Below are 27,500 nucleotides of genomic sequence, written 5' to 3'. Positions count from 1 at the left end.
TGACGGAGTGCAGATAACTCTTTAAGCGATTCCAGCTCTCGACAGGACTCACAGCTAGACCGTGCCTGCGCTGGTTCTGGCTTGTCTACTGCAGTTTCCGCAGAAACGGAGACCATTTACTAATCTTACCGCCGTAAGGGGCCTGTCCCACTTACACGACTTTTTCAGCGATTTCGTCATTAGCCGCTGCGGGTTGCCGTAAAATATTCGACATGTTGAAAATCCAGCGGCGACCAGAACAAGGGGCGACTACGCACGGCCATACGGGCTTCACCCCGCGACATGTCACCTGTACGGTCGAGAGTCGTCTCCTCAGTCGCCCAAAGAGTCGTAGCGTCTTTCTGGTCGTTGCTGGATTTTCAACACTTCGGTGACCTGTGGAGTGTGGGAGGAAACCGGAGCACCCGGAGAAAGCCCACACAGGTCACAGGTAGAACGTGCAAACTCCGTACAGACAGCACCCATGGGACGAATGGCCAGATCCTGTACAGTACTGCTCTATGGTCCAGGTAATACTATACATAAATAAATACAATCAAGTCAAATTCAAGTACATACAGACACAGAGTGCTGGAGTAACTCAGCGGGTCAGGCAGCATCTGTGGAGAACATGGATATGTGACGTTTTGGGTGACGTTTCACAGAGTGCTGGAGTAACTCAGCGGGTCAGGCAGCATCTGTGGAGAACATGGATAGGTGACGTTTCACAGAGTGCTGGAGTAACTCAGCGGGTCAGGCAGCATCTGTGGAGAACATGGATATGTGACGTTTTGGGTCGGGACCGTTCTTCAGACTGATTCCTACCCGGAACGTCACCTATCCATGTTCTCCACAGATGCTGCCTGACCCGCTGAGTTACTCCAGCACTCTGTGAAACGTCACCTATCCATCTTCTCCACAGATGCTGCCTGACCCGCTGAGTTATGGTGCAGCAGCATCTATGGAGTGAAGGAAATAGGCAACGTTTCGGGGCCGAAATCCTTATGGAAATAGGCAACGTTTCGGGGCCGAAATCCTTATGGAAATAGGCAACGTTTTGGGCCGAAACCCTTCTGGGTTTCGGCCCGAAAACGTTGCCTATTTCCTTAGCTCCATAGATGCTGCCTAACCCGCTGAGTTACTCCAGCACTCTATGAAACGTCACCTATCCATGTTCTCCACAGATGCTGCCTGACCCGCTGAGTTACTCCAGCACTCTGACTTTCCTTGGTCAACCCGCATCTAGTTTCTACAAACTCAAGCACAATAGTTAGAGTGAAGGGAAAGATACAGAGTGTAGAATATAGTTTAGTTTAGAGATAGAACCAGCCCTTTGGCCCACAATGTGTATGTTGAGCATGATGCAAAGTTAAACTAATTGCTCTGCCTGCAACACCTCTACATCCTTAGAGAGTTCACTATGTCCCACACAACTCTCACCAACTTCTACAGATGCGCCGTAGGGAGCTTTTTATCGGGACGCATCACGGCACGGTTTGGGAACAGCTCCATCTAAGACCACAAGAAATTGCAGAGAGTTGTGGACGCAGCCCAGACCATCACACAAACACACAAACCAACCTCCCTTCCATCGCCTCCATCTACACCTCACGCTGCCCCGGCAAGGCCAGCAGACTCATCAAGGACCAGTCTCACCCCGGTCACTCCCTCTTCTCCCCTCTCCCATCGGACAAGAGGTACAGAAGTGTGAAAACGAACACACACACACCTCCAGATTCAGGGATATTTTCTTCCCAGCTGTTATCAGGCAACTGAACCATCCTACCACAACCAGAGAGCGGTCCTGAACTATTATCTACCTCATTGGAGACCTTCAAACCATCTTCAAATGGACTTTACTGAACTTTATCCTGTATCTGTACCCTGTCAATGTTTTGATTGTAACCAATTATAATATTTTCACTGACTGGATAGCACGCAACAAAATCCTTTTCGCTATCTCGCTACACGTGACAATAACAAACTTAACATAAACTTATCCACTCCCTGCATATCCATGCACGCATCCGAAAGCCTCTTAAACACCACTATCGTATCTGCCTCCACCCCCACCCCTGGCAGCGCGTTCCAGGCACCCACCACCCTCTGTGTAAAAAAACCTGCCCCGCTCATCTCCTATAAACTTTGCCCCTCTCACCTTAAAGCTGCGCCCTCTAGTCTTTGATGTTTAATCCCAGCCTGTAACGGTTTGCAGAAAGCTAATGTGTCAGCATCACTTGAACCGCAAATCAAAGTAATTGTGTCCGTCAGCGGAATTCTCGCAGTCGTGCGAGATACAGATAGGATCAGCAGGAAACGTGGAATCGTGGACAATAGGTGCAGGAGTAGAGGCCATTCGGCCCTTCGAGCCAGCACCGCCATTCAATATGACCATGGCTGATCATCCACAATCAGTTCCCCGTTCCTGCTTTCTCCCCATATCTCTGATTCCGTTAGCCCTAGGAGCTAAATCTAACTCTCTCTTGAAAACATCCAGTGAATTGGCCTCCACTGCCTTCTGTGGCAGAGAATTCCACAGATCCACAACTGAAGAAGGGTTTTGGCCTGTAACGCTGCCTATTTCCTTTGCTCCTAGATGCTGCTGCACCCGCTGAGTTTCTCCAGCATTTTTGTGTATCTCTGGGTGAAAATGCTTTTCCTCATCTCAGTCCTAAATGGCCTACCCCTTATTCTTTAAGGAAGAACTGCAGATGCTGGAAAAATCTAAGGTAGGCAAAAATGCTGGAGAAACTCAGCGGGTGAGGCAGCATCTACAGAGCGAAGGAAATAGGTGAAACTCGAAATGTCACCTATTCCTTCTCTCCATAGATGCTGCCTCACCCGCTGAGTTTCTCCAGCATTTTTGTCTACCCCTTATTCTGGACTCCCCCAACATCGGGAACATTTTTCCTGCATCTAGCCATCAATAGACAATAGGTGCAGGAGTTGGCCATCCGGCCCTTTGATTCAGCACTGCGTCCAAACCTTTAAGAATGTTTTATGTTTCTACGAGATCCCCTCTCATCCTTCCAAATCCCAGTGAATACAAGCCCAGTCGATCCATTCTTTCATCATATGTCAGTCCCGCCATCCTGGGAATTAGCCTGTTGATCCCTCATCGAGATTGTAATCATTTGCAAAAGGAATGTAAACAGGCTCACCACGGATGTCTCAATGCTTGTTCACACGTGTAGCGTTTGTTGGGGTCTTTCTCCATTAAGCGTTTGATGAAATCTTTCGCTGAAAGAAAGGACAGGTGACAATAAACCATTCGCCCGGTGGGATGAGATTTCAATGGTGGTGCAGCGGGTAGAGCTGCTGCCTCACAGCGCCAGAGACCCGGGCTCCACCCTGACCTAGGGCACCGTATGTGCGGAGTTTGTACATTCTCCCCGTGGGTTTTCTCCGGGCGCTCCGGTTTCCTCCCACACTCCAAAGACGTACAGGTTTGTAGGTTGACACAAAAAGCTGGAGTAACTCAGCAGGACAGGCAGCATCTCTGGAGAGAAGGAATGGGTCGGGACCCTTCTTCAGAATTCCCACTCTCCAGAGATGCAGCCTGAGTTACTCCAGATTTTTGTGTCTGTCTTCAGTTTAAACCAGCATCTGCAGTTCCTTCCTGCAGGTTTGTGGGTTAATTGGCTTCGGTAGAATATGTACATTGGTTCTCTCTTGTGTGTGTAGGATAGTGTAAAAGGGCCAGCCCCACTTGTTCTATTCCATCTTATTTCATTGTGCACGCCAGGTTGATTGCATTCGTCGAAACAGGGTGGAGCTTGCAATCTTCCACCCCAGTTTTTAAAGATATAGCACGGAAACAGGCCATTCGGCCTACCGAGTCCAAGCCGACCATCGATCCCCGCACACTAAAGGGCCTGTCCCACGGCGATTTTTTCGGCGACTGCCGGCATCATTGACTGACATATCAGGTCACACGAAAAAGTCGCGGCGTGACGAGATATTGACGCGCGGCGTTTCCTCAAGTGTCGCCATATTTTTTTTGTCGCTGCTGGATTTTGAAACGTTCAAAATCTTTCGCCGACCCTGATACATCAGTCAATGACTGAGGCAGTCGCCGGAGAAAAATCGGCAAGTGGGACAGGCCCTTTGGTGTGCGGAGATCGGTGGGCAGCGTGGACCCGGTGGGCCGAATGGCCTGTTTCCATGCTGTATCTCTAAAGGTGGGAGATTGCAACCTTCACGTGGTCCGCCCTGTTTCGACGAATGCAATCAAACCCGGCGTGCACAATCAAGTAAGATCAAATAGAACAAGTTGTCCTACAAGGTAGACATAAAAGCTGGAGAAACTCAGCGGGTGCAACAGCATCTATGGGGCGAAGGAAATAGGCAACGTTTCGGGCCGAAATCCTTCTGGAAATAGGCAACGTTTCGGGCCGAAATCTTTCCAGAAATAGGCAAAGTTTCGGGCCGAAACCCTTCTGGAAATAGGCAACGTTTCGGGCCGAAACCCTTCTGGAAATAGGCAACGTTTCGGGCCGAAATCCTTCCGGAAATAGGCAAAGTTTCGGGCCGAAACCCTTCTGGAAATAGGCAACGTTTCGGGCCGAAATCCTTCTGGAAATAGGCAACGTTTCGGGCCGAAACCCGGAAGGGTTTCGGCCCGAAACGTTGCCTATTTCCTTCGCTCCATAGATGCTGCTGCATCCGCTGAGTTTCTCCAGCTTTCTTGTCTACCTTCGATTTTCCAGCATCTGCACAGTTCCTTCTTACAAAACTTACAAAATTCTTAAGGGGTTGGACAGGCTAGATGCAGGAAGATTGTTCCCGATGTTGGGGAAGTCCAGGACAAGGGGTCACAGCTTAAGGATAAGGGGGAAATCCTTTAAAACCGAGATGAGAAGAACTTTTTTCACACAGAGAGTGTTGAATCTCTGGAACTGTCTGCCACAGAGGGTAGTTGAGGCCACAGTTCATTGGCTATATTTAAGAGGGAGTTAGATGTGGCCCTTGTGGCTAAGGGGATCAGGGGGTATGGAGAGAAGGCAGGTACGGGATACTGAGTTGGATGATCAGCCATGATCATATTGAATGGCGGTGCAGGCTCGAAGGGCCGAATGGCCTCTACTCCTGCACCCAATTGCTATGTTTCTATGTTTCTTCTTAAATAAGTTGTCCTGCAACTTTAGGCTGTGCACGCCGTACGCAGTGGTGGGGAAAGCATCGAACGTTTGAACCTTATCGACGCGAGACATGATCTCGCCTGTGACAACATTGTTGCCCTAATCTGCCGCCACTTCTCAAGGTACGCAAACCTATTTGAAGCAGTCAATGGCAGAATGTGTTCAACTGCAGTTGGCAAAACTTAAAAGAAATGTTTGAACAAATGTCAGCCGGGTGCATAAATCCGGCTCGCTCGCTCGCTTGAATTTTGAGACAGTATTTATCTTCTTCTGCGTTAACAAATAATTCTGCTCGCTGGCATTTGGACAAATTGGCAGCGGCTAATTAATTCCCCCTCCCCCCAGAGTTTTAAAAATAGAATTACCTCCCACTAGTCGGGAGTCAGAGACACAACAGAGATGGTTCCCGGTGCAAAGCTCAGACACACAAGAATGATTGAGGCATCTTGGCACACGGACAAAAGGGAAAATAGTGACGTCTTCAACTCCTGCGGCCTGCCTTATCGTTGAAGAAAGAAGATGGAACGGTACAGCACAGGAACAGCCCCTTGGGCCCACAATGTCCGCTCCCTCTATGATGCCAAGTTGAACTAATCCCCGCTGCCTGCAGCTGGTCCATAATCTGAGGGATGTCTTTTACACACAAAGGGTGGAGGGTGGATGGGATGAGCAGCCGGAGGACGTAGTTGAGGCAGGGACTGGCACAATGGCTGGGCAGGTAGTTGGATGGGATAGGTTTAGAGTGATGTGGGTAAAACACAGGCAGGTGGGACTTGTGTAGGTGGGACATGTTGGCTGCTGTTGGCAAGTTGAGCTGAAAGGCGCGCTTCCACGATGTATCACTCTGACTCTATGAGAGCTGGAGGAATGTGAGCAGAGTGGTGCAGGGTGACCAGGGTGGATGGTGATGGTGATGGTGGTGATGGTGGTGGTGATGGTGATGCTAGTGGTGGTGGTGATGGTGGTGATGCAGATGGCCATGCCTCTCACACCCTCGCCACCCACATGAATTTACAAACTGACCATTGGCAACCTACCAGATTCAGAGATGTCGTCCCAGTACGGACAGTCAAACTCGTATTCTGCCCTCAGTATCTGCTCAAAGAGTCTGGAGTCGTTTTCATCGTAGAATGGCGGATAGCCACACAACCTGAGCAGGACAAAGAAAAATCCAAGCATTGATAATGAGGTTTTAGTTTAGTTTGGTTTAGAGATACCTTGTCTCTCCTCACTCATATAGTACGGCCCAAGTGAATTTAGAACAAATATATCAGCAACATTTAGTTTTTGTTTTTTTCCGTTTGTAGATACAGCATGGAAACAGGCCCTTCGGCCCACCGAGCCCACTCTGACCAGCGATCCCCGCACACTATCTCACCTATTTTTGGGGCTCGTAGCTCATCATAAATAACTCGGCCCCTCCACTTTCTGACGGCTGGAGGTCAGACAAGTCATGAAATGCTTCATTATCGCAAGAAACACCAAGGATGGGAGATGCCAGCTTCCAGAGGCAATGTGTCCGTGGTGTGTATGTTTGGCAGAGCGATTCCATGTGTGGATGTGAGGAGGTTATTTTCCCCTCACTCATCCTCATTTCCCACATTTAGGGGCGGCACGCTCGCGCGGCGGGTAGAGCTGCTGCCTCACAGCGTCAGGTTCAATCCTGACCACGGGTGCTGCCTGTACGGAGTTTGCATGTACTCCCCGTGACCTGCGTGGGTTTCCTCCAGGCGCTCCGGTTTCCTCCCACACTCCGAAGTCGTGCGGGTTTGTTGGTTAATTGGCTTCGGTGAATATTGTAAATTGTCCCCAGTGTGTGGGATAGTGCTAGTATACAGGGTGATCGCTGGTCAGCACAGGCCCCGTGGGCCGAAGGGCCTGTTTAAACGTTCTATCTCTGAAGTCTAAAGCAACATTTCCACATATAGGAAAAAAACTAACCACCGATTTCTCAATCTGGCACCAGGTCATCAGTTATGTGATACACTAGTTTTCTGCGTTGCACGCATACCAGAACTCATTGTAATCAGTAAATGTGGATCTAAAATCGCTATTATTATTCCACAAAAATGTCAGGAAGCTAAAATTAGACATCTGAGCCTCTCAACCGATGTACGAAGATTCACAAGGATGTTGCCAGCAACTTGAGGGCCTGAGCAGCAGGGAGAGGATGGGCAGGTTAGGACTCTATTCCTTGGAGCTCAGGAGGCACTTTCTTGATTAGATTCTGCTTGGTTCTTTCTTAACATAAATAGTGTCAGAATGAAATAATAATAATAAAGAAATAATAGAATAATCTAGCCTCAGAATAAAAGGACGTTCCTTTAGGAAGGAGATGAGGAGGAATTTCTTTAGCCAGAGGGTGGTGAATCTGTGGAATTCATTGCCACAGACGGCTGTGGGGGCCACAAGTCAGTGGATATTTTTAAGGCAGAGATAGATAGATTCTCGATTAGTGTCTGGGGTTATGTGAAGAAGGCAGGAGAATGGGGTTAGGAGGGAGAGATAGGTCGGCCATGACTGAATGGCGGAGTAGAGCTGATGGGCCGAATGGCCTAATTCCGCTCCCATAAGAAGAAAGAGAGCAGTCAAGATTTACAAGGATGTTACCAGGGTCCAGGAGTTCCAGTGCATGGTCCCCTTAAAGTGGTGGCACAGGTAGATAGGGTGGAGAAGACAGCTTTTGGCATCCAGGACTTCATCTGTTAGGGTACTGGATAGAGTTTAGTTTGAGTCTGAAGAAGGGTTTCAGCCCGAAACGTTGCCCATTTCCTTCGCTCCATAGATGCTGCTGCACCCGCTGAGTTTACAGCACGGAAACAGGCCCTTTGGCCCACCGATTCCGTACTGACCAGTGATCACCCCAATCCTACACACTAGGGACAACCAAAACCAACTAACCGGAGCACCCGGAGGAGAACGTGCAAACTCCGTACAGACAGCACCCGCAGTCAGGATTGAACCCGGGTCTCCGGCGCTGTGAGGCAGCAGCTCTACCCGCTGCGCCACTGTGCCGCTCGTGATAAATGACCTCTTGAATCATGTGAAACCTGCTTTGTCCACATGTATGTTAATGATAAACTTAAGTTAGACACAAAATGCTGGAGTGACTCAGCGGGTCAGGCAGCATCTGTGGAGAACATGGATAGGTGACGTTTCACAGAGTGCTGGAGTAACTCAGTGGGTGCAGCAGCATCTATGGAGCTAAGGAAATAGGCAACGTTTCGGGCCGAAACCCTTCCGGGTTTCGGCTCAAAACGTTGCCTATTTCCAGAAGGGTTTCGGCCCGAAACGTTGCCTATTTCCTTCGCTCCACAGATGCTGCTGCACCATAACTCAGCGGGCCAGGCAGCATCTGTGGAGAACATGGATAGGTGACGTTTCACAGAGTGCTGGAGTAACTCAGCGGGCCAGGCAGCATCTGTGGAGAACATGGATAGGTGACGTTTCACAGAGTGCTGGAGTAACTCAGCGGGTCAGGCAGCATTTCTGGAGAGAAGGAATAGGTGACGTTTCGGGTCGGGGCAGTTTGTTAAGATGTTCTCTGATGCACTTTCCTTTAATTCGAGTTGAATAATCCCTTGCATGGAAAGCACAAAAAACGCTGATAAAATAATTGCATGAAAAATGATAAAATAAGGATGGAAATAGCAATAAAAGTTGAAGGGGGAGGTTCGGCTGGCGGATCTCATATGGTGAACATTACCTCTTTTTGCTGCTATTTTCTGTGGGAATATGAGGTAGTTTACAAAACATCCAACTTCCATGAAAAGTTTGGAACTAGTTAATGCAACACCTCACCCCTGCACAGAACTCCAAGGGGTGCCTGAGGTTTTAACAGAGTTTAATTCGGACAATAATCAGCTTGAGGGCCTGGGGTTTGCCGTTCAAGCCTCACTGACTCTTTCACACATTTCTGCTTTAGACTTTAGAGGTAGAGCGCGGGAAACAGGCCCTTCGGCCCATCGAGTCCGCGCCGACCAGCGACCCCCGCACACTAACACTATCCTACACACACACCAGGGATAATTTACAATAATACCAAGCCAATTAAACCGACACATCTGCGCTTCTTTGGAGTGTGGGAGGAAACCGGAGCACCCGGAGAAAACCCACGCAGGTCACGGGGAGACAGTACTGGGCAGATGGTGCAAATATTTTGTATGGGTGGGGAGGGTTTAGTGTTTACGAGGATGTTTAAAATGAAGAGAGGACATAACAGGGAATAAAATAGACAATGGACAATAGGAGCAGGAGTAGGCCATTCGGCCCTTCGAGCCAGCACCGCCATTCAATGTGATCATGGCTGATCATCCCCAATCAGTACCCCGTTCCTGCCTTCTCCCCATATCCCCTGACTCCGTCCGCTATCTTTAAGAGCCCTATCTAGCTCTCTCTTGAAAGCATCCAGAGAACCGGCCTCCACCGCCCTCTGAGGCAGAGAATCCCACAGACTCACAACTCTCTGTGAGAAAAAGTGCTTCCTCGTCTCCGTTCTAAATGGCCGACCCCTTATTCTTAAACTGTGTGGCCCCTGGTTCTGGACTCCCGCAACATCGGGAACATGTTTCCTGCCTCTAGCGTGTCCAAACCCTCAATAATCTTATATGTGTCAATAAGATACCCTCTCATCCTTCTAAACTCCAGAGTACACAATCCCAAAGTCTAGTATATTTCAGGAGCCGATTCTAAAGGGCTGGAAGGTTGTTGAAATGGAAGAAAATGATTTGAATGAATGAATGTAAAGAGGAACAGGCTGGAGAAACCAAGGGAAATTGTTGACATTACAAAGGCTGTATGTTGTAAAAATTATCACAGGGAGAAACAGGAAATTAAATGCAATGTGTATGAAAAATGGCCTTGGCAGAAAACATTAGGGAGAAGGAAAGGGAATTTATGAATTCCAAAACCTACCAGGGAAATGTGGATTGGGAGACCCATAAAATAAACCAAGGAATGCCACATCTGTCAGGCAGCAGAGATGTAACAAAACAGGAGTCTAACGCAAAGAAAATCAAAATAATAACCCCCCTTCAAACACTCGTCCCCCCTCCGCATGTCTCCCCATCGATCCCCTTCCTCTCGTATCTCCTCCCCCCCCCCCCCCCCCCCCCCCCCCCCCCCCCCCCCCCCCCCTGGCTTGTATACTGTGGAGTTTAGAAGGATGAGAGGGGATCTTATTGAAACATATGAGATTATTAAGGGCTTGGACAAGCTAGAGGCAGGAAACATGTTCCCGATGTTGGGGGAGTCCAGAACCAGGGGCCACACAGTTTAAGAATGAGGGATAAGCCATTTGGAACGGAGACGAGGAAACACTTTCTCGCACAGAGAGTTGTGAGTCGGTGGAATTCTCTGCCTCAAAGGGCAGTGGAGGCCGGTTCTCTGGATGCTTTCAAGAGAGAGCTAGATAGGGCTTTTAAGGATAGGGGGTGTGGGGAGAAGGCAGGAACGGGGTACTGATTGGGGATGATCAGCCGTGATCATATTGAATGGCGGTGCTGGCTCGAAGGGCCGAATGGCCTACTCCTGCACCTATTGTCTATTGTCTATAATTCTGCTCCTATGTTTTGCGGGATGGACAGCCCTGTGTGTTGATATCCATTGCCACGTTGGGCGAGAGGTGACATACTCACAGAATATAAGCAATGACTCCGATAGACCAGCAATCGACTGCCTTGCTGTAGGGTTTCTGGGCAAGGACCTCTGGAGCTGTGGAAGAGAAGAAGGAGAATAGATTGTAAAGGGGGTTAAAGCAGGCACTGGACTTCCATCATTCCCAGCAGACCAGGCTCAGAGAGAGTCAGTAGGTTTCTTGGCCAAGTATTCACATACAAGGAATTTGCCTTGGTGCTCCGCCCACAAGTAACAACATGACATACAGGAACTGCAGATGCTGGAAAATCGAAGGTGCACAAAAATGCTGGAGAAGCTCAGCGGGTGCAGCAGCATCTATGGAGCGAAGGAAATGGGCAACGTTTCGGGCCGAAACCCTTCTGGAAATAGAAACATAGAAACATAGAAAATAGGTGCAGGAGTAGAGGCCATTCGGCCCTTCGAGCCTGCACCGCCATTCGATATGATCATGGCTGATCATCCAACTCAGTATCCCGTACCTGCCTTCTCTCCACACCCCGTGATCCCTTTAGCCACAAGGGCCACATCTAACTTCCGCTTAAATATAGCCAATGAACTGTGGCCTCAACTACCTTCTGTGGCAGAGAATTCCACAGATTCACCACTCTCTGTGTGAAAAATGATTTTCTCATCTCTCATCTCCATGGAGCAAAGGAAATAGGCAACGTTTCGGGACGAAACCCTTCTGGAAATAGGCAACGTTTCGGGCCGAAACCCTTCTGGGTTTCGGCCCGAAACGTTGCCTATTTCCTTCGCTCCATAGATGCTGCTGCACCCGCTGAGTTTCGCCAGCATTTTTGTCTACCAACATGACATACAGTGACAGCTACGAATGACTCAGAAAACACTGAACATTAATAATAATAAAACATTCATGATAAAACACCATTGATCAAGCATGTGAACCAACAAAAAAAATAATCGGATAAGAACCTTGGCTTCCATTCACACGTGCGGGCTAGCGTTCCAAAACTACTCTGGCAGACGTCCCATTTAATGCACCACAAGTTGTAAATCAGCGAATACTTCCTTCATGCCTTTAATCTCAATGGTGTCTCCAGTCTACAAGGCAGCAGTTCTCAACTGATACTAAAGTGGAGTGATATTTTATTGGGTAGTGAAATGCAACTTGGAGCCCAGTTCATGTAGTTTCACCATGTGCATAGTGGAACTCTGAACGGCACTGGGCCTGTAACTCGCTGGAGTTTAAGTAGTAAACACTGCCCAGTCCATCATCGGCTCTGACCTTCCTTCCATCGAGGAGGTTTATCACAGTCGCTGCCTCAAAAAGGCTGGCAGTATCATCAAAGACCCACACCATCCCGGCCACACACTCATCTCCCTGCTACCTTCAGGTAGAAACATAGAAACATAGAAATTAGGTGCAGGAGTAGGCCATCCGGCCCTTCGAGCCTGCACCGCCATTCAATATGATCATGGCTGATCATCCAACTCAGTATCCCGTACCTGCCTTCTCTCAATACCCCCTGATCCCCTTAGCCACAAGGGCCACATCTAACTCCCTCTTTAATATAGCCAATGAACTGTGGCCTCAACTACCCTCTGTGGCAGAGAGTTCCAGAGATTCACCTCTCTCGGTTTTAAAGGATTTCCCCCTTATCCTTAAGCTGTGACCCCTTGTCCTGGTCTTCCCTAACATCGGGAACAATCTTCCTGCATCTAGCCTGTCCAACCCCTTAAGAATTTTGTAAGTTTCTATAAGATCCCCTCTCAATCTCCTAAATTCTAGAGAGTGTAAACCAAGTCTATCCAGTCTTTCTTCATAAGACAGTCCTGACATCCCAGGAATCAGTCTGGTGAACCGTCTCTGCACTCCCTCTATGGCAATAATGTCCTTCCTCAGATTTGGAGACCAAAACTGTACGCAATACTCCAGGTGTGGTCTCAGCAAGACCCTGTACAACTGCAGTAGAACCTCCCTGCTCCTATACTCAAATCCTTTTGCAATGAAAGCTAACATACCAGAAGGTACAGGAGCCTGAAGACTGCAATGACCAGGTTCAGGAATAGCTACTTCCCCACAGCCATCAGGCTATTAAACCTGGCTCGGACAAAACTCTGATTATTAATAACCACTTTCTGTTATTTGCACTTTACCAGTTTATTTATTCATGTGTGTGTATATTTATATCATGGTATATGGACACACTGATCTGTTCTGTAGTCAATGCCTACTATGTTCTGTTGTGCTGAAGCAAAGCAAGAATTTCATTGTCCTATACAGGGACACATGACAATAAACTCACTTGAACTTGAACTTGGAGTTCAGAAGGATGAGGGGAAGTCCTCATTGAAACTTGCCGAACAGCGAAAGGCCTGGATAGAGTGGATGTGGAGAGGATGTTTCCACTAGTGGGAGAGTCTAGGACCAGAGGTCATAACCTCAGAATTAAAGGATGTTCCTTTAGGAAGGAGATGAGGAGGAATTTCTTTAGCCAGAGGGTGGTGAATCTGTGGAATTCATTGCCACAGACGGCTGTGGAGGCCACAAGTCAGCGGATATTTTTAAGGCAGAGATAAGATAGTCTCAAGTTAGTCCGAAGGTCTGCAGGGAGAGGTTTAGCAGGCTGGGTCTCTATTCCTTGGAGCATGGTTGAGTTGTGGTCATATAGAGGTGTACAGAATCATGAGAGGAATAGATCGGGTAGATACACAGAGTCTCTTGTCCAGAGTAGGGGAATCGAGGACCAGAGGACACAGGTTCAAGGTGAAGGGGGAAAGATTTAATAGGAATCTGAAGGGTAACTTTTTCACACAAAGGGTGGTGGGTGTATGGAACGAGCTGCTGGAGGAGGTAGTTGAGGCTGGGACTATTGCAATGTTTAAGAAACATTGGTCGGTGTGGGCAAGTTGGACACTATATTAGGGGCGGCAACGTTTCGGGCCGAAACCCTTCTGGAAATAGGCAACGTTTCGGGACGAAACCCTTCCGGGTTTCGGCCCGAAACGTTGCCTATTTCCTTCGCTCCATAGATGCTGCTGCACCCACTGAGTTACTCCAGCATATTTGTCTGGAGAAACCCATAGTGGCAGAGGCTCAGGTTTGATCCCCGCTACGGGTGCTGTCTGTACGGAGTTTGCACGTTCTCCCCGTGACCACGTGGGTTTTCTCCAGGTGCTCCGGTTTCCACACACACTCCAAAGACGTGCATGTTTATAGGTGGAAGATAAATGCTGGAATAGTGTAACTCAGCGGGTCAGGTAGCATCTGTGGAGAGATGGAACGGGTGGTGTTTTGAGTCAAGACAGACATCGCCCATTCCTTCTCTCTGGAGATGCTGCCTGACCCGCTGAGTTACTCCAGCATTTTGTGTCTACCTTCGGTGTAAACCAGCATCTGCAGTTCCTTCCTGAAGCTTTGTACGTTAAATAGCTTCGATAAGATTGTAAATTGTCTCTGATGTGTAGGATAAGGCTGGTCTGCAGTTGTACAGGGCCCTGGTGAGACCACACCTGGAGTATTGTGTGCAGTTTTGGTCCCCTAATTTGAGGGAGGACATTCTTGCTATTGAGGGAGTGCAGCGTAGGTTTACCAGGTTAATTCCCAGGATGGCGGGACTGTCATATGCTGAGAGACTGGAGCGGCTGGGCTTATACACTCTGGAGTTTAGAAGGATGAGAGGGAATCTTATTGAAACATATAAGATTATTAAGGGTTTGGACACGCTAGAGGCAGGAAACATGTTCCCGATGTTGGGGGAGTCCAGAACCAGGGGCCACACAGTTTAGGAATAAGGGGTAAGCCATTTAGAATGGAGACGAGGAAACACTTTTTCACCCAGAGAGTTGTGAGTCTGTGGAATTCTCTGCCTCAGATGGCGGTGGAGGCCGGTTCTCTGGATGCTTTCAAGAGAGAGCTAGATAGGGCTCTTAAAGATAGCGGAGTCAGGGGATATGGGGAATAGGCAGGAACGGGGTAGTGATTGTGGATGATCAGCCATGAAGAGGGGGGAGGAGATTGCAACCTTCACGTGGTCCACCCTGTTTCGATGAATGCGATCGACCCGCCTTGCACCATCAAATAAGATCAAATAGAACGAGTTGTCCTACAACTTTAGGCTGTGCAACTATACGCAACAAGAAGAGGAAGCCATATTGAATGACAGTGCTGGCTCGAAGGGCCGAATGGCCTACTCCTGCACCCATTGACCATTGTGATCGCTGGTCGGCGTTGACTCGGTCTGGCGAAGGGTCGGTTTCCACGCTGTATCTCACACAGAGAGTGGTGAATCTCTGGAACTCTCTGCCACAGAGGGTAGTTGAGGCCAGTTCATTGGCTATATTTAAGAGGGAGTTAGATGTGGCCCTTGTGGATCAGGGGGTATGGAGGGAAGGCAGGTACGGGATACTGAGTTGGATGATCAGCCATGATCATATTGAATGGCGGTGCAGGCTCGAAGGGCCGAATGGCCTACTCCTGCACCTAATTTCTATGTTTCTATGTTTCTATCTCTAAACCTAGAACTGACTGAGATGCCTCGCTGGGATTGGGATCGGATCCAAGGCAATAATCCTGGCAGCAGGGGAGGGAGTCTGAGAATGATTATTCCCTGTCGCCGTTTCAACAGAGAAATAAAGTCAGGGTTTTTTTTTAATGTGAAGTAATGTTCCTTGTGGCAAGAGCAAGGGGGATGAGAAGCAGGTTTAGGATCTGCAAATAATCAGCCTGGTAATTCAAAGCAACTGGTGAAAGGCTGACCTAATTTTTGTTCCGCTGCGTCTGGCCCGTGTGCAGAGAATCTGCCCTAATTTGCCTTAATCTCCCCGGAATTGTTACTTGGTTTTTAATTGCAACCACAGGAAGATAGTTGACCCAAAGCAGGTTTGCGATCCCAAGCTGGGATCATCGCTCCGTGGATATTTCATCAGAGCATCAGAATAAGCCTGGGATAATATAATGGGATTTTTGAATTTCATCAGGATATCACGCTGGGATTTATGGAGTCTGGCTCGATGTCGTAAAGCTGGAAGGAGTGCGGGGAAGATTTACGAGGACTTTGCCGGGATATGAAGGTCTGAGCTACGGGGAGGGATGCAGAGTGCTGGAGTAACTCAGCGGGTCAGGCAGCGTCTGTGGAGAACATGGATAGGTGACGTTTCACAGAGTGCTGGAGTAACTCAGCGGGTGCAGCAGCATCTATGGAGCTAAGGAAATAGGCAACGTTTCGGGTCGAAACCCTTCCGGGTTTCGGCCCGAAACGTTGCCTATTTCCAGAAGGGTTTCGGCCCGAAACGTTGCCTATTTCCTTCGCTCCATAGATGCTGCTGCACCATAACTCAGCGGGTCAGGCAGCATCTGTTGAGAACATGGATAGGTGACGTTTCACAGAGTGCTGGAGTAACTCAGCGGGCCAGGCAGCATCTCTGGAGAACATGGATAGGTGACGTTTCACAGAGTGCTGGAGTAACTCAGCGGGTCAGGCAGCATCTGTGGAGAACATGGATAGGTGACGAGTGAATCTTTGGAATTCATTGCCACAGACGGCTGTGGAGGCCACAAGTCAACGGATATAATTAAGGCAGAGATAAATAGATTCTTGATTAGTGTGGGTGCCAGAGGTTATGGGTAGAAGGCAGGAAAATGGGGTTAGGAGGGAGAGATAGATCAGCCATGATTGAATGGCAGGGTAGACTTGATGGGCCGAATGGCCTAATTCTACTACTATTCCTCATGACCTTACGACCTATCCCTCTAAACATTTCCAGCATCTGTAGTCATAGAGTAATGCAGCATGGAAACAGACCCTTCGGCCCATCGAGTCCAGACCGACCATAGATTACCCATCTTACTAGTTTTATGCAGTTCCCAGGGAGAATGCGCAAACTCCACATAGACAGCACCCGAGGTCAGGAAGGATGTGGAGGCTTTGGAAAGGGTGCAGTGGAGGAATACCGAAAGGATGTTCGGATTAGGGGATATTAGTGATAGGGAGAGGTTGGAATGACTGGGATTGGTTTATCTGGAATGCCAGGGGTTACTGGCAGGAGTTGTGAGATTATAGATAAGGTAGACAGTCAAAATCTTTTTTTCCCAGTGGAAATAGTGGATGGCATAGCTTTAAGGCCAGGGGGGCAGTGGACATTGACAATTTCACTATACTCTAGGTAGGAGGCTCCCCTCGGTCATGACTGACCATGGGTGATGTGTGGTTGGATGCAAGCCTGGGCGATCGATGTCATATGGAGGACAAGCTGTTGCCCATGCAGCACGTCCCCCCCTCTCCACGTCGCTGATCGATCCAAAGGAACAGCAGGGCCGTTACAGTTTGGCACCAGCGCCATCGCAGGAGCTGCCAGAGCGAGGTTGTAGACAACGACAAACTGCCTTAGGGGCTTCGACTACAGATTTGTCTTGAGGTTTACTCCTGGAGACTTTTCCATGATTGGATATGGCCACAAGGCAGTGGAGGTTTTCAATCAGAGTTTTCCCGTTCCTAGATGGACCGCCTTCCCAGGCTGACCAGCCCCATCTGCCCGTACATGTGACAATAAAGTACCATTGAACCAATGACCATTGACCATTGAACCATTGAACCAATGACCTTTGAACCATTGAACCAAGGACCATTGACCATTGACCTAATGAACTACTGTCCCATTGAACCAATGACCTTTGAACCATTGAACCAATGACCATTGAACCATTGACCATTAACCATTGAACCAATGACCATTGACCTTTGAACCATTGAACCAATGACCAATGACCATTGATCTAATGAACCAATGACCATTGAACCAATGACCATTGAACCATTGAACCATTGACCATTAACCATTGAACCAATGACCATTGAACCATTGAACCATTGAACCAATGACCAATGACCATTGATCTAATGAACCATTGTCCCATTGAACCAATGACCATTGACCATTGAACCAATGACCATTGACCTTTGAACCATTGAACCAATGACCATTGAACCAATGATCATTGACCATTGAACCAATGACCATTGACCATTGGACCATTGACCATTGAACCATTGATCTAATGAACCATTCTCCCATTGAACCAATGAACCAATGTAACCTTGCACCAATTAACCATTGACCATTGATCCATTGAGCTACTGTAGGTCACCACTCACCAACATAGCCGGGGGTACCACAGGCGGTGGACATGACATCACCCGAACCCTCCATCTTGGACAAACCAAAGTCGCTGATCATTATTTTAGACTCTTCATCCGGGCTGAAGTACAAGAGGTTTTCTGGCTGAGTAAAGATCAGAGAAGAAAAAACACACACAACCGTTTTCATTTGGACTGCGTGAGACACGGAAGTGAGAACATTACAGCGCTGGAAGAGGCCCTTCGGCACCCGCGATGCCTGTGCTGGGACACAATGCCAAATTAAACTAAATTCCTTGTCTGCATATGATCCATATCCGTCCATTTCCTGCATGTCCATATGCTCATCCAAAAGTCTCTTAAACGCCACACAGCACAGTTTAGTTCATAGTCAACGCCTCTGCTGCAAGTAAGAATGTCGTTGTTCTATCTGGGACACAGGACAATAAAACACTCTCCCTTCCCCGTGACCTGCGTGGGTTTTCTCCGAGATCTTCGGTTTCCTCCCACTCTCCAAAGCCGTACAGGTTTGCAGGTTAATTGGCTTGGTGTAAATGTAAACATTGTCCCTAGTGTGTGTAGGATAGTTAATGTGCGGGAATCGCTGGTCGGCGCGGACTCGATGGGCCGAAGGGCCTGTTTCCGCGCTGTATCTCTGAACTAAATCTCCCTGTTTCAAGTTGAAATCCTGTGATGATCTGAATTTCTTGGAAATGTGCATTTCCAAGGACCTCTGGCTGTGGTTGTTCAGGATAATAGATCGTCTGATCACAGCTGGACAAGCGTGTGGCATCATGTTTCAGCAGTGTGTCTCAGTCTTTGATCGCTTGATCTAACGAGACGGAGCCATGATGTTGATGAATGAAGATATATTGGCAACATAATCCAGTGTGATGGGATTATCACCCCCGTCAGTGAACTGTGGTCTGAGCGGCTAATACCAGCATTAGGTTGCCAAGTGAATGACTCCATATGTTGAGTCCACGTGATGGGGTGATGTGTGGCCCTCAACCAAACCACCTGGTCAAAACATTCCTACATTGACCGAAACACCACTCTGGTCAACTCAAACATAGCCCCTCGTTGAATGATCCAGCATGGAAACAGGCCCATCGGCCCAACTAGCCCGAAACGGCCAACATGCCCCATCTACACTTCATCTAAATACAGAATGCTGGAGTGACTCAGCGGGTCAGGCAGCATCTGTGGAGAACATGGATAGGTGACGTTTCACAGAGTGCTGGAGTAACTCAGCGGGTCAGGCAGCATCTGTGGAGAACATGGATAGGTGACGTTTCACAGAGTGCTGGAGTAACTCAGTGGGTCAGGCAGCATCTGTGGAGAACATGGATAGGTGATGTTTCACAGAGTGCTGGAGTAACTCAGCGGGTGCAGCAGCATCTATGGAGCTAAGGAAATAGGCAACGTTTCGGGTCGAAACCCTTCCGGGTTTCGGCCCGAAACGTTGCCTATTTCCTTCGCTCCATAGATGCTGCTGAACCATAACTCAGCGGGTCAGGCAGCATCTGTGGACTCCATTGATAGCTGACGTTTCACAGAGTGCTGGAGTAACTCAGCGGGTCAGGTAGCATCTGTGGAGAACATGGATAGGTGACGTTTCACAGAGTGCTGGAGTAACTCAGCGGGTCAGGCAGCATCTGTGGGGAACATGGATAGGTGACGTTTCACAGAGTGCTGGAGTAACTCAGGGGGTCAGGCAGCATCTGTGGAGAAAAGGAATGGGTGATGTTTTGGGTTCAAACCCTTTGATGCAGGGGGAGGTAGTTGAGGCTGGGACTATCGCAACATTTAAGAAACATTTAGACAGGTACATGGATAGGGCAGGTTTAGAGGGATATGGGCCAAACGCAGGCGGGTGGGACTAGTGTAGAAGGGTCTCGACCCGAAACGTCACCCATTCCTTCTCTCGAGAGATGCTGCCTGTCCCGCTGAGTTACTCCAGCACTTTGCGTCTACCTTAGATTTAAACCAGCATCTGCAGTTCTTTCCTACACTACCTAGCTTAAATATTTCTTAAACATTGCGATGGCACCTGCTTCAACTATCTCACCCAAAACCTATGTCCGCTGGTTCAAGAATCCCCTACTTTGGGCAAGAGACTCTGTGCATTTAACCGATCCACCCCGCCACCCCCCTCATGATTTGGTACACCTCTATAAATCACCCCTCACCCTCCTGCGCTCCAAGGAATACGGGTGTCAGGGGTTATGGGGAGAAGGCAGGAGAATGGGGTTAGGAGGGAGAGATAGATCAGCCATAAATGAATGGCGGAGTAGACTTAGGGTCATAAGTGATAGGAGTAGAATTAGGCCATTCGGCCCATCAACTCTACTCCGCCATTCAATCATGGCTGATCTATCTCTCCCTCCTAACTCCATTCTCCTGCCTTCTCCCCATAACCTCTGACACCCGCACTAATCAAGTATCCATCAAACTCTGCCTTAAAAATATCCACTGACTTGTGGCCTCCACAGCCGTCTGTGGCAAAGAATTCTACAGATTCACCACCCTCTGACTAAATACATTTCTCCTCATCTCCTTCCTAAAAGAACATCCTTTAATTCTGAGGCTGTGACCTCTGGTCCTAGACTCTCCCACTAGTGGAATCATCCTCTCCACATCCACTCTATCCAGGCCTTTCATTATTCGGTAAGTTTCAATTTGTACCCCTCTCATCCTTCTAAACTCCAGCCCAGCGCCGACAAACGTTCATCGTAGATCAGCCATGATTGAATGTCGGAGTGGACTTGATGGGCCGAATGGCCTAATTCTGCTCCTATCACTTATGACCTTATGAATAAGTATCAAGAAAATATCAATCGATCGATCGTTCGATTGACTTTCCTCCACCTTGCCCCGTCCCCCCCTGTTCTTTGGCCCCTCCCCATGTTCTTTGGTCCCTCCCCCCCCTGTTCTTTGGCCCCTCCCCCTGTTCTTTGGCCCCTCCCCATGTTCTTTGGTCCTCCCCCCCCCCATGTTCTTTGGTCCCTCCCCCTGTTCTTTGGCCCCTCCCCCCCTGTGCTTTGGCCACCCCCTTTCATCTCCAGTCCTGGTCAGTGACGGTGGGACCTACCTTCAAGTCCCGGTGAACAATACACATTTTGTGGAGATACTGGACGGCGTTCAAGACTTGCCGGATCAGCGTGCTGGCGTCTTTTTCCGTGTAGAATCCCTTCTCCACGATGCGGTCGAACAGTTCACCCCCCGATACCCTGGGAAGAGGCAGAGGGTGAGAGGTTAAAGGGGGGGAGGTGAAAGGTCAAAACAACCCTCGTTGGCCAAAGTGCTTTACACTGGTGGAAGTACTAACGTTACACAACAGTGAATAGATGTGTAAGAAAGAACTGCAGATGCTGGTTCACATCGAGGGTCGACACAAAACGCTGGAGTAACTCAGCGGCACAGGCAGCGTCTCTGGAGAGAAGGGAAGGGCGATGTTTCGGGTCGAGACATGAAGAAGGGTCTCAACCCGAAACATCGCCCATTCCTTCTCATCAGATATCGGTAGGTAGACAAAAGTGCTGGAGAAACTCAGCGGGTGCAGCAACATCTATGGAGCGAAGGAAATAGGCAACGTTTCGGGCCGAAACCCGGAAGGGTTTCGGCCCGAAACGTTGCCTATTTCCAGAAGGGTTTCGGCCCGAAACGTTGCCTATTTCCAGAAGGGTTTCGGCCCGAAACGTTGCCTATTTCCAGACGAAACCAGAAGAAGGGTCTGAAGAAGGGATGGTGGTTGGATATCAGTCATTTTCACTGACTGATATCCCACCACAACCAGAGAGCGGTCCTGAACTACTATCTACCTCATTGGAGACCCTCGGACTATCCTTGATCGGACTTTACTGGCTTTACCTTGCACTAAACGTTATTCCCTTTATCCTGTATCTGTACACTGTGGACGGCTCGATTGTAATCATGTATTGTCTTTCCGCTGACTGGTTAGCACGCAACAAAAGCTTTTCACTGTACCTTGGTACACACTGGGACGGTAAACTACACTCAAGCTCTCTGGCTCTGTAAAGGGCCTGTCGCACTTTGACATTTTTTCGGCGACTGCGAATGTCAGCGACTGTCGCCCTAGAGACTGTCAAGTTGTACAACGCTCCGCGCCACCGACACGTCGAGCTACGACACTCCCCGTCACCCGCCTTCACAGCGCAAGAAGGTTTCACCGAAGTGTAATAATCACGTTGGAATTTAACTTATCTGCAATAAATCTAAGGACCAATAACTTTTTAGACGGATAAGTCGGCGTTTTATATACCAGCGCCAGCGGTCGTCACCCGCAGGGCAGCGTACATCAGCGTGTGACAGGGAGCACGACATGATGAGAACGGAGACGAGGAAACACAGAGAGAGTGGTGAGTCTGTGGAATTATCTGCCTCAGAGGGTGGTGGAGGCAGGTTCTCTGGATACTTTCAAGAGAGGGCTAGATAGGGCTCTTAAAGATAGCGGAGTCAGGGGATATGGGGAGAAGGCAGGAACGGGGTACTGATTGGGGATGATCAGCCATGATCACATTGAATGGCGGTGCTGGCTCGAAGGGCCGAATGGCCTCCTCCTGCACCTGTTGTCTATTGATAAGGCACCCAGATGTCGCCTGAAGGTTTTGAACATTCTAAATTCCAGGGGTGGCACGGCGCGTCACCACATGTGTCACCCTGCGTCACGCCCCGACCACGCCATGACCACGCCACGACCACGCAACGACCACGCCACGACCACGCCACGACCACGCCACGACCACGCCACGACCACGCCACGACCACGCCACGACCACGCCACGACAATCGCCGAAAATGTCGCCCAAGTGGGACAGGTCCTTGAGGCAGCAACTCTAACACCACGGTGTATCGCAACCTCCCTGTAGGCAATGACCTCCGATGCTTCACGTGGGGGTCCATGGACAGACGGCACGTTATTGGCACGTTGAAGGTGAGACTGGCCAAACGTTTTTCCCAAATGAACAAACTGTGGGGTTGGGTCTTCTCTGGCGCCTCGTGGTGGGATTCTGGGCACGGTCCAGGTCTCTACAGATGCCCCAAGGCCTTCAATAACATGGAGGTCAGCGGTCGCTCGAGTTGGACGCCAATATGGGGCCCACAAGGACTGGTCCGTGTCACGAGGGGGACCGCAGATTAGATGTTCTTCCCACAGCATCAACCACACTCCCGCTGGGATTGGTCCGTGCAGAGACGCCCTCCAGCAGCACAGCTGCTCAGATGTCTATGTAACGTGACAGACACAAGGCTCTGGAGATTAGGACCTCAATCCTCGGGGGGCAAGGCAGCGTGAGAATGCACACACACACATACCGTAACCCCTCGTTATGGAAAACATAGAAAATAGGTGCAGGAAGAGGCCATTCAGCCCTTCGGGCCAGCACTGCCATTGGAGGAGCAGCACCTCCACCACTCAATATGCTCATGGCTGATCATCCAAAATCAGTACCCCGTTCCTGCCTTCTCCCCATATCCCTTGATTCCGTTAGCACAATGAGCTAAATCTAACTCTCTCTTGAAAACATCCAGTGAATTGGCCTCCACTGCCTTCTGTGGAGGAGAATTCCACAGATTCGCAACTCTCTGGGTGAAAACATTTTTTCTTCATCTCAGTCCTAAATGGCTGACCCCTTATTCTTAAACTGTGACCCCTGGTTCTGGATGTATCTGGTTATAATGGTTATTGCTGATCGTCCACTATAACCGAGTAACGGGGTCACTCTGACCACCTAGCGGTCACTCTGTAAATCAAACACAAAGTTCTTTTTTACAGCTAAAGATATACTTTTGTCACCGCAAGCTAAAATGACAATGTTTCATAGAGTTAAGTGTTGATCTAAGTGATCGCTGGTCAATTTCAATGCCTTGTCAATGTCAATGCCTTGTCAATGTCAATGCCTTGTCAATTTCAATGCCTCGTCAATTTCAATGCCTTGTCAATGACAATGCCTTGTCAATGTCAATGCCTTGTCAATTTCAATGCCTCGTCAATTTCAATGCCTTGTCAATGTCAATGCCTTGTCAATTTCAATGCCTTGTCAATGTCAATGCCTTGTCAATTTCAATGCCTTGTCAATGTCAATGCCTTGTCAATGCCAATGCCTTGTCAATTTCAATGCCTTGTCAATTTCAATGCCTTGTCAATGTCAATGCCTTGTCAATTTCAATGCCTTGTCAATGTCAATGCCTCGTTAATTTCAATGACCTCGCAGGCCCTTCGGCCCATCGATTCAGCGCCGACCAGCGATCCCCGCTCACTAGCACCATCCTGCACACACTAGGGACAATTTACAATTGACCTACAAATCTGTGCATCTTTGTGGGGGGAACCCAGAGCACCAGGAGAAAACCCACGCAGGTCACGGGAAACATGTACAAACTCCGTACAGACAGCACCCGTAGGCAGGATGGAACCTGGGTCTCTGGCGCTGTGAGGAACAACTCTACTGCTGCGCCACCGTGCCACCTTGTGTAGGAAAGAACCACACGTGTAGGAAGGAACTGCAGATGCTGGTTTACACCGAAGACAGACACAAAATGCCGGAGTAACTCAGCGGGACGGGCAGCATCTCTGGAGAGAAGGAATGGGTGATGTTTTGTGTTGGGACCCTCGGGTCTCATGTAAGGGTCCTGACCCAAAACATCACCTATTCATGTTCTCCATAGGTGCTGGCTGACCCACTGACTGTCAAACCTTCGGTAAAAAACAGCATCTGCAGTTCCTTCCCACACCAGAATATTGCAATACCATCTATTTCCACAGGGAGGAAGCAGTGAGCCATGAAACCAACTTCCCATCCACACAACTCCTTCTAACTGCAACTTTTGTTATCTTAGATAGAACAGAGAACAGTACAGCACAGGCCCTTCGGCCCACAATGTCCGTGCTGAACACGATGCCCAGTTAAACTAATCACCTCTGTTAAACTAATTATATCAGTAGATGGACATGAAATGCTGGAGTAACTCAGCGGGTCGGGCAGTGTCTCTGGAGAGAAGGGATGGATGACAATTTGGGTTTTTGTCACACCTTCCCCAGCCAACAATGGGCCATTGTGGGCTCCACCCTTCCTGGGGTCATCTGTCGCCTACGGTTTAACCCTCCCACCTCTACTTTCAGACTGAAGAAGGTTCCGATCCGAAACGTCACCTATCCATGTTCTCCACAGATGCTGCCTGACCCGCTGAGTTAAGTCAAGTCAAGTCAAGTCAAGTCAAGTCAAGTTTATTTGTCACATACACATACGAGATGTGCAGTGAAATGAAAGTGGCAATGCTCGCGGACTTTTGTGCAAAAGACAAAAAACAAAACAACCAAACAAATTATAAACACAATCATAACACACATATTCTTTTACATAATAAATAATAGAAGGAAAAACGTTCAGTAGAGTTAGTCCCTGGTGAGAAAGTTACTCCAGCACTCTGTGAAACGTCACCTATCCACGTTCTCCACAGATGCTGCCTGACCCGCTGAGTTATGGTGCAGCAGCATCTATGGAGTGAAGGAAATAGGCAACGTTTCGGGCCGAAACCCTTCTGGAAATAGGCAACGTTTCGGGCCGAAACCCGGAAGGGTTTCGACCCGAAACGTTGCCTATTTCCTTAGCTCCATAGATGCTGCTGCACCCGCTGAGTTACTCCAGCACTCTGTGAAACGTCACCTATCCATGTTCTCCACAGATGCTGCCTGACCCGCTGAGTTACTCCAGCACTCTGTGAAACGTCACCTATCCATGTTCTCCACAGATGCTGCCTGACCCACTGAGTTACTCCAGCACTCTGTGAAACGTCACCTATCCATGTTCTCCACAGATGCTGCCTGACCCGCTGAGTTACTCCAACACTCTGTGCCCACCTTTAGTTCCATTACCTACATGGGCGATGAATCTCGCACAGACTCTGACTGCAGGAAGCAGCGTTTGCTTTCGAAGAGTGCCGACCTTTCCCATAGTTTCGAGAGCAACATTTTTTTTTTTAAAGGAGAGACGGATGGAATTCACATCCGGTCCCACAGAGATGCAACAACTAACGTTCTGGAAACCATGTGTGTGTCTCTGCAGTTTGGCCACTTGTCCTGAGGCTAATAGTATGCCTTGGACAAAAGTGTTGGAGAAACTCAGCGGGTGCAGCAGCATCTATGGAGCGAAGGAAATAGGCAACGTTTCGGGGCCGAAACCCTTCTGGAAATAGGCAACGTTTCGGGCCGAAACCCGGAAGGGTTTCGACCCGAAACGTTGCCTATTTCCTTAGCTCCATAGATGCTGCCTGACCCGCTGAGTTACTCCAGCACTCTGTGAAACGTCACCTATCCATGTTCTCCACAGATGCTGCCTGACCCGCTGAGTTACTCCAGCATTTTTCGAATACCTTCGATTTTTCCGGCATCTGCAGTTCTTTCTTAAACAAGATGATTAAGAGATTCGATAAGGAAAATACAAATGGACAACTTTGCAACTACTGAAGGAAACTCTCCCAAATGATTGTGGACACAAAATCTGAAAGCATTTCCGAAGATTTTGGACATCTGCCCAATAGCTTTCTAAATGCTCCTTGTCCATTACAGGAAAGCGTCTTGAACAGTGATGTCTGAAGAAGGGTTGCCTGCCGTGAAACATCATCTATCCATATTACTAGGATGCAGAATTAGGCCATTCGGCCCATCAAGTCTACTCTGCCGTTCAATCATGTCCGATCTATCTCCCCCTCTCTACCCCATTCTCCTTCCTGCCTTCTCCCCATATCTCCCGACACCCGTACTAATCAAAAATCTGTAGATGTGCGTCTTAGAAATGTCCATTGGCTTGGCCTCCACAGCCTTCTGTGGCAACATATTCAAGGACCGGCCACTCCCTCTTCTCCCCTCTCCCATCGGGCAAGAGGTACAGAAGTGTGAAAACCAACGCACACACACCTCCAGATTCAGGGACAGTTTCTTCCCGGCTGTTATCAGGCAACTGAACCATCCTACCACCAACTAGAGAGCGGTCCTGAACTACTATCTACCTCATTGGAGACCTCGTACTATCTTTGATCGCGCTTTACCTTGCACTAAACGTTAGTCCCTTTATCCTGTATCTGTACACTGTGAATGGGCAGGGTGAGGCTGGCAGCATCACAGCATCAGACAGAGAGGTTAACGGTGAGCTCCGCACTGTAATTAGATGCAAACAAGGAAACTGCACTCAGTGAAACGACAAGTTAATTGCAGCACTAGATTTTGTAAACGGATGCAAGTTGAATTCATTATATCAGATATGCAATGAAACCACTCCGGTCCGAGCAAATCTCTGCATCTCATCCACAGTTCAAACAAGGAAGGTGTTTTCACAACGAGAGGAAGTGTGGAAGCTGGAATCTTCCCAGAAGTAAATGTCACCAGTAATGTCTCGACCAGCCAGATGGAAGCGATGGCCAAGAATGCACATCAACGCCTCTACTTCATTAGAAGGTTTAGGAAGTTCCGCATGTCCCCCAACAACTCTCACCGACGTCTACACATGCGGCGTAGAGAGCGTTTTAACGGGACATGTCACAACACGGTCTGGGAACGGCTCCGTACAAGGCCACGAGAAATTGCAGCGAGTTGTGGACGCAGCCCAGACCATCACACACACACACA

General features: G+C 48.8%; 2 protein-coding genes across 2 annotated transcripts in view; one reads left to right on the top strand and one right to left on the bottom strand.

Moving 5' to 3' along the window:
• The window catches only part of ccdc3a (coiled-coil domain containing 3a), a 58,914-nt gene extending 56,513 nt beyond the window's left edge, over window positions 1-2,401 (top strand). The window contains exon 4 of the transcript XR_008725260.1: window positions 2,317-2,401. The gene's annotated coding sequence lies outside the window, so the exon portion shown is untranslated. The remainder of the gene's footprint in view (window positions 1-2,316) is intronic.
• The window catches only part of camk1da (calcium/calmodulin-dependent protein kinase 1Da), a 59,842-nt gene that overhangs the window by 5,763 nt on the left and 26,579 nt on the right, over window positions 1-27,500 (bottom strand). Inside the window, exons 3-7 of the mRNA XM_055653519.1 lie at window positions 20,949-21,087; window positions 17,873-17,999; window positions 10,757-10,832; window positions 6,158-6,270; window positions 3,141-3,219 (exon numbers count right to left, since the gene is read on the bottom strand). Of these exons, the coding sequence (XP_055509494.1) occupies window positions 3,141-3,219; window positions 6,158-6,270; window positions 10,757-10,832; window positions 17,873-17,999; window positions 20,949-21,087 (534 nt within the window). The remainder of the gene's footprint in view (window positions 1-3,140; window positions 3,220-6,157; window positions 6,271-10,756; window positions 10,833-17,872; window positions 18,000-20,948; window positions 21,088-27,500) is intronic.

Source organism: Leucoraja erinacea, chromosome 22, assembly GCF_028641065.1.
Source record: "Leucoraja erinacea ecotype New England chromosome 22, Leri_hhj_1, whole genome shotgun sequence".
Classification (NCBI taxonomy): Eukaryota; Metazoa; Chordata; class Chondrichthyes; order Rajiformes; family Rajidae; genus Leucoraja; species Leucoraja erinaceus.
This window is presented reverse-complemented; position numbering and strand designations above follow the sequence as displayed.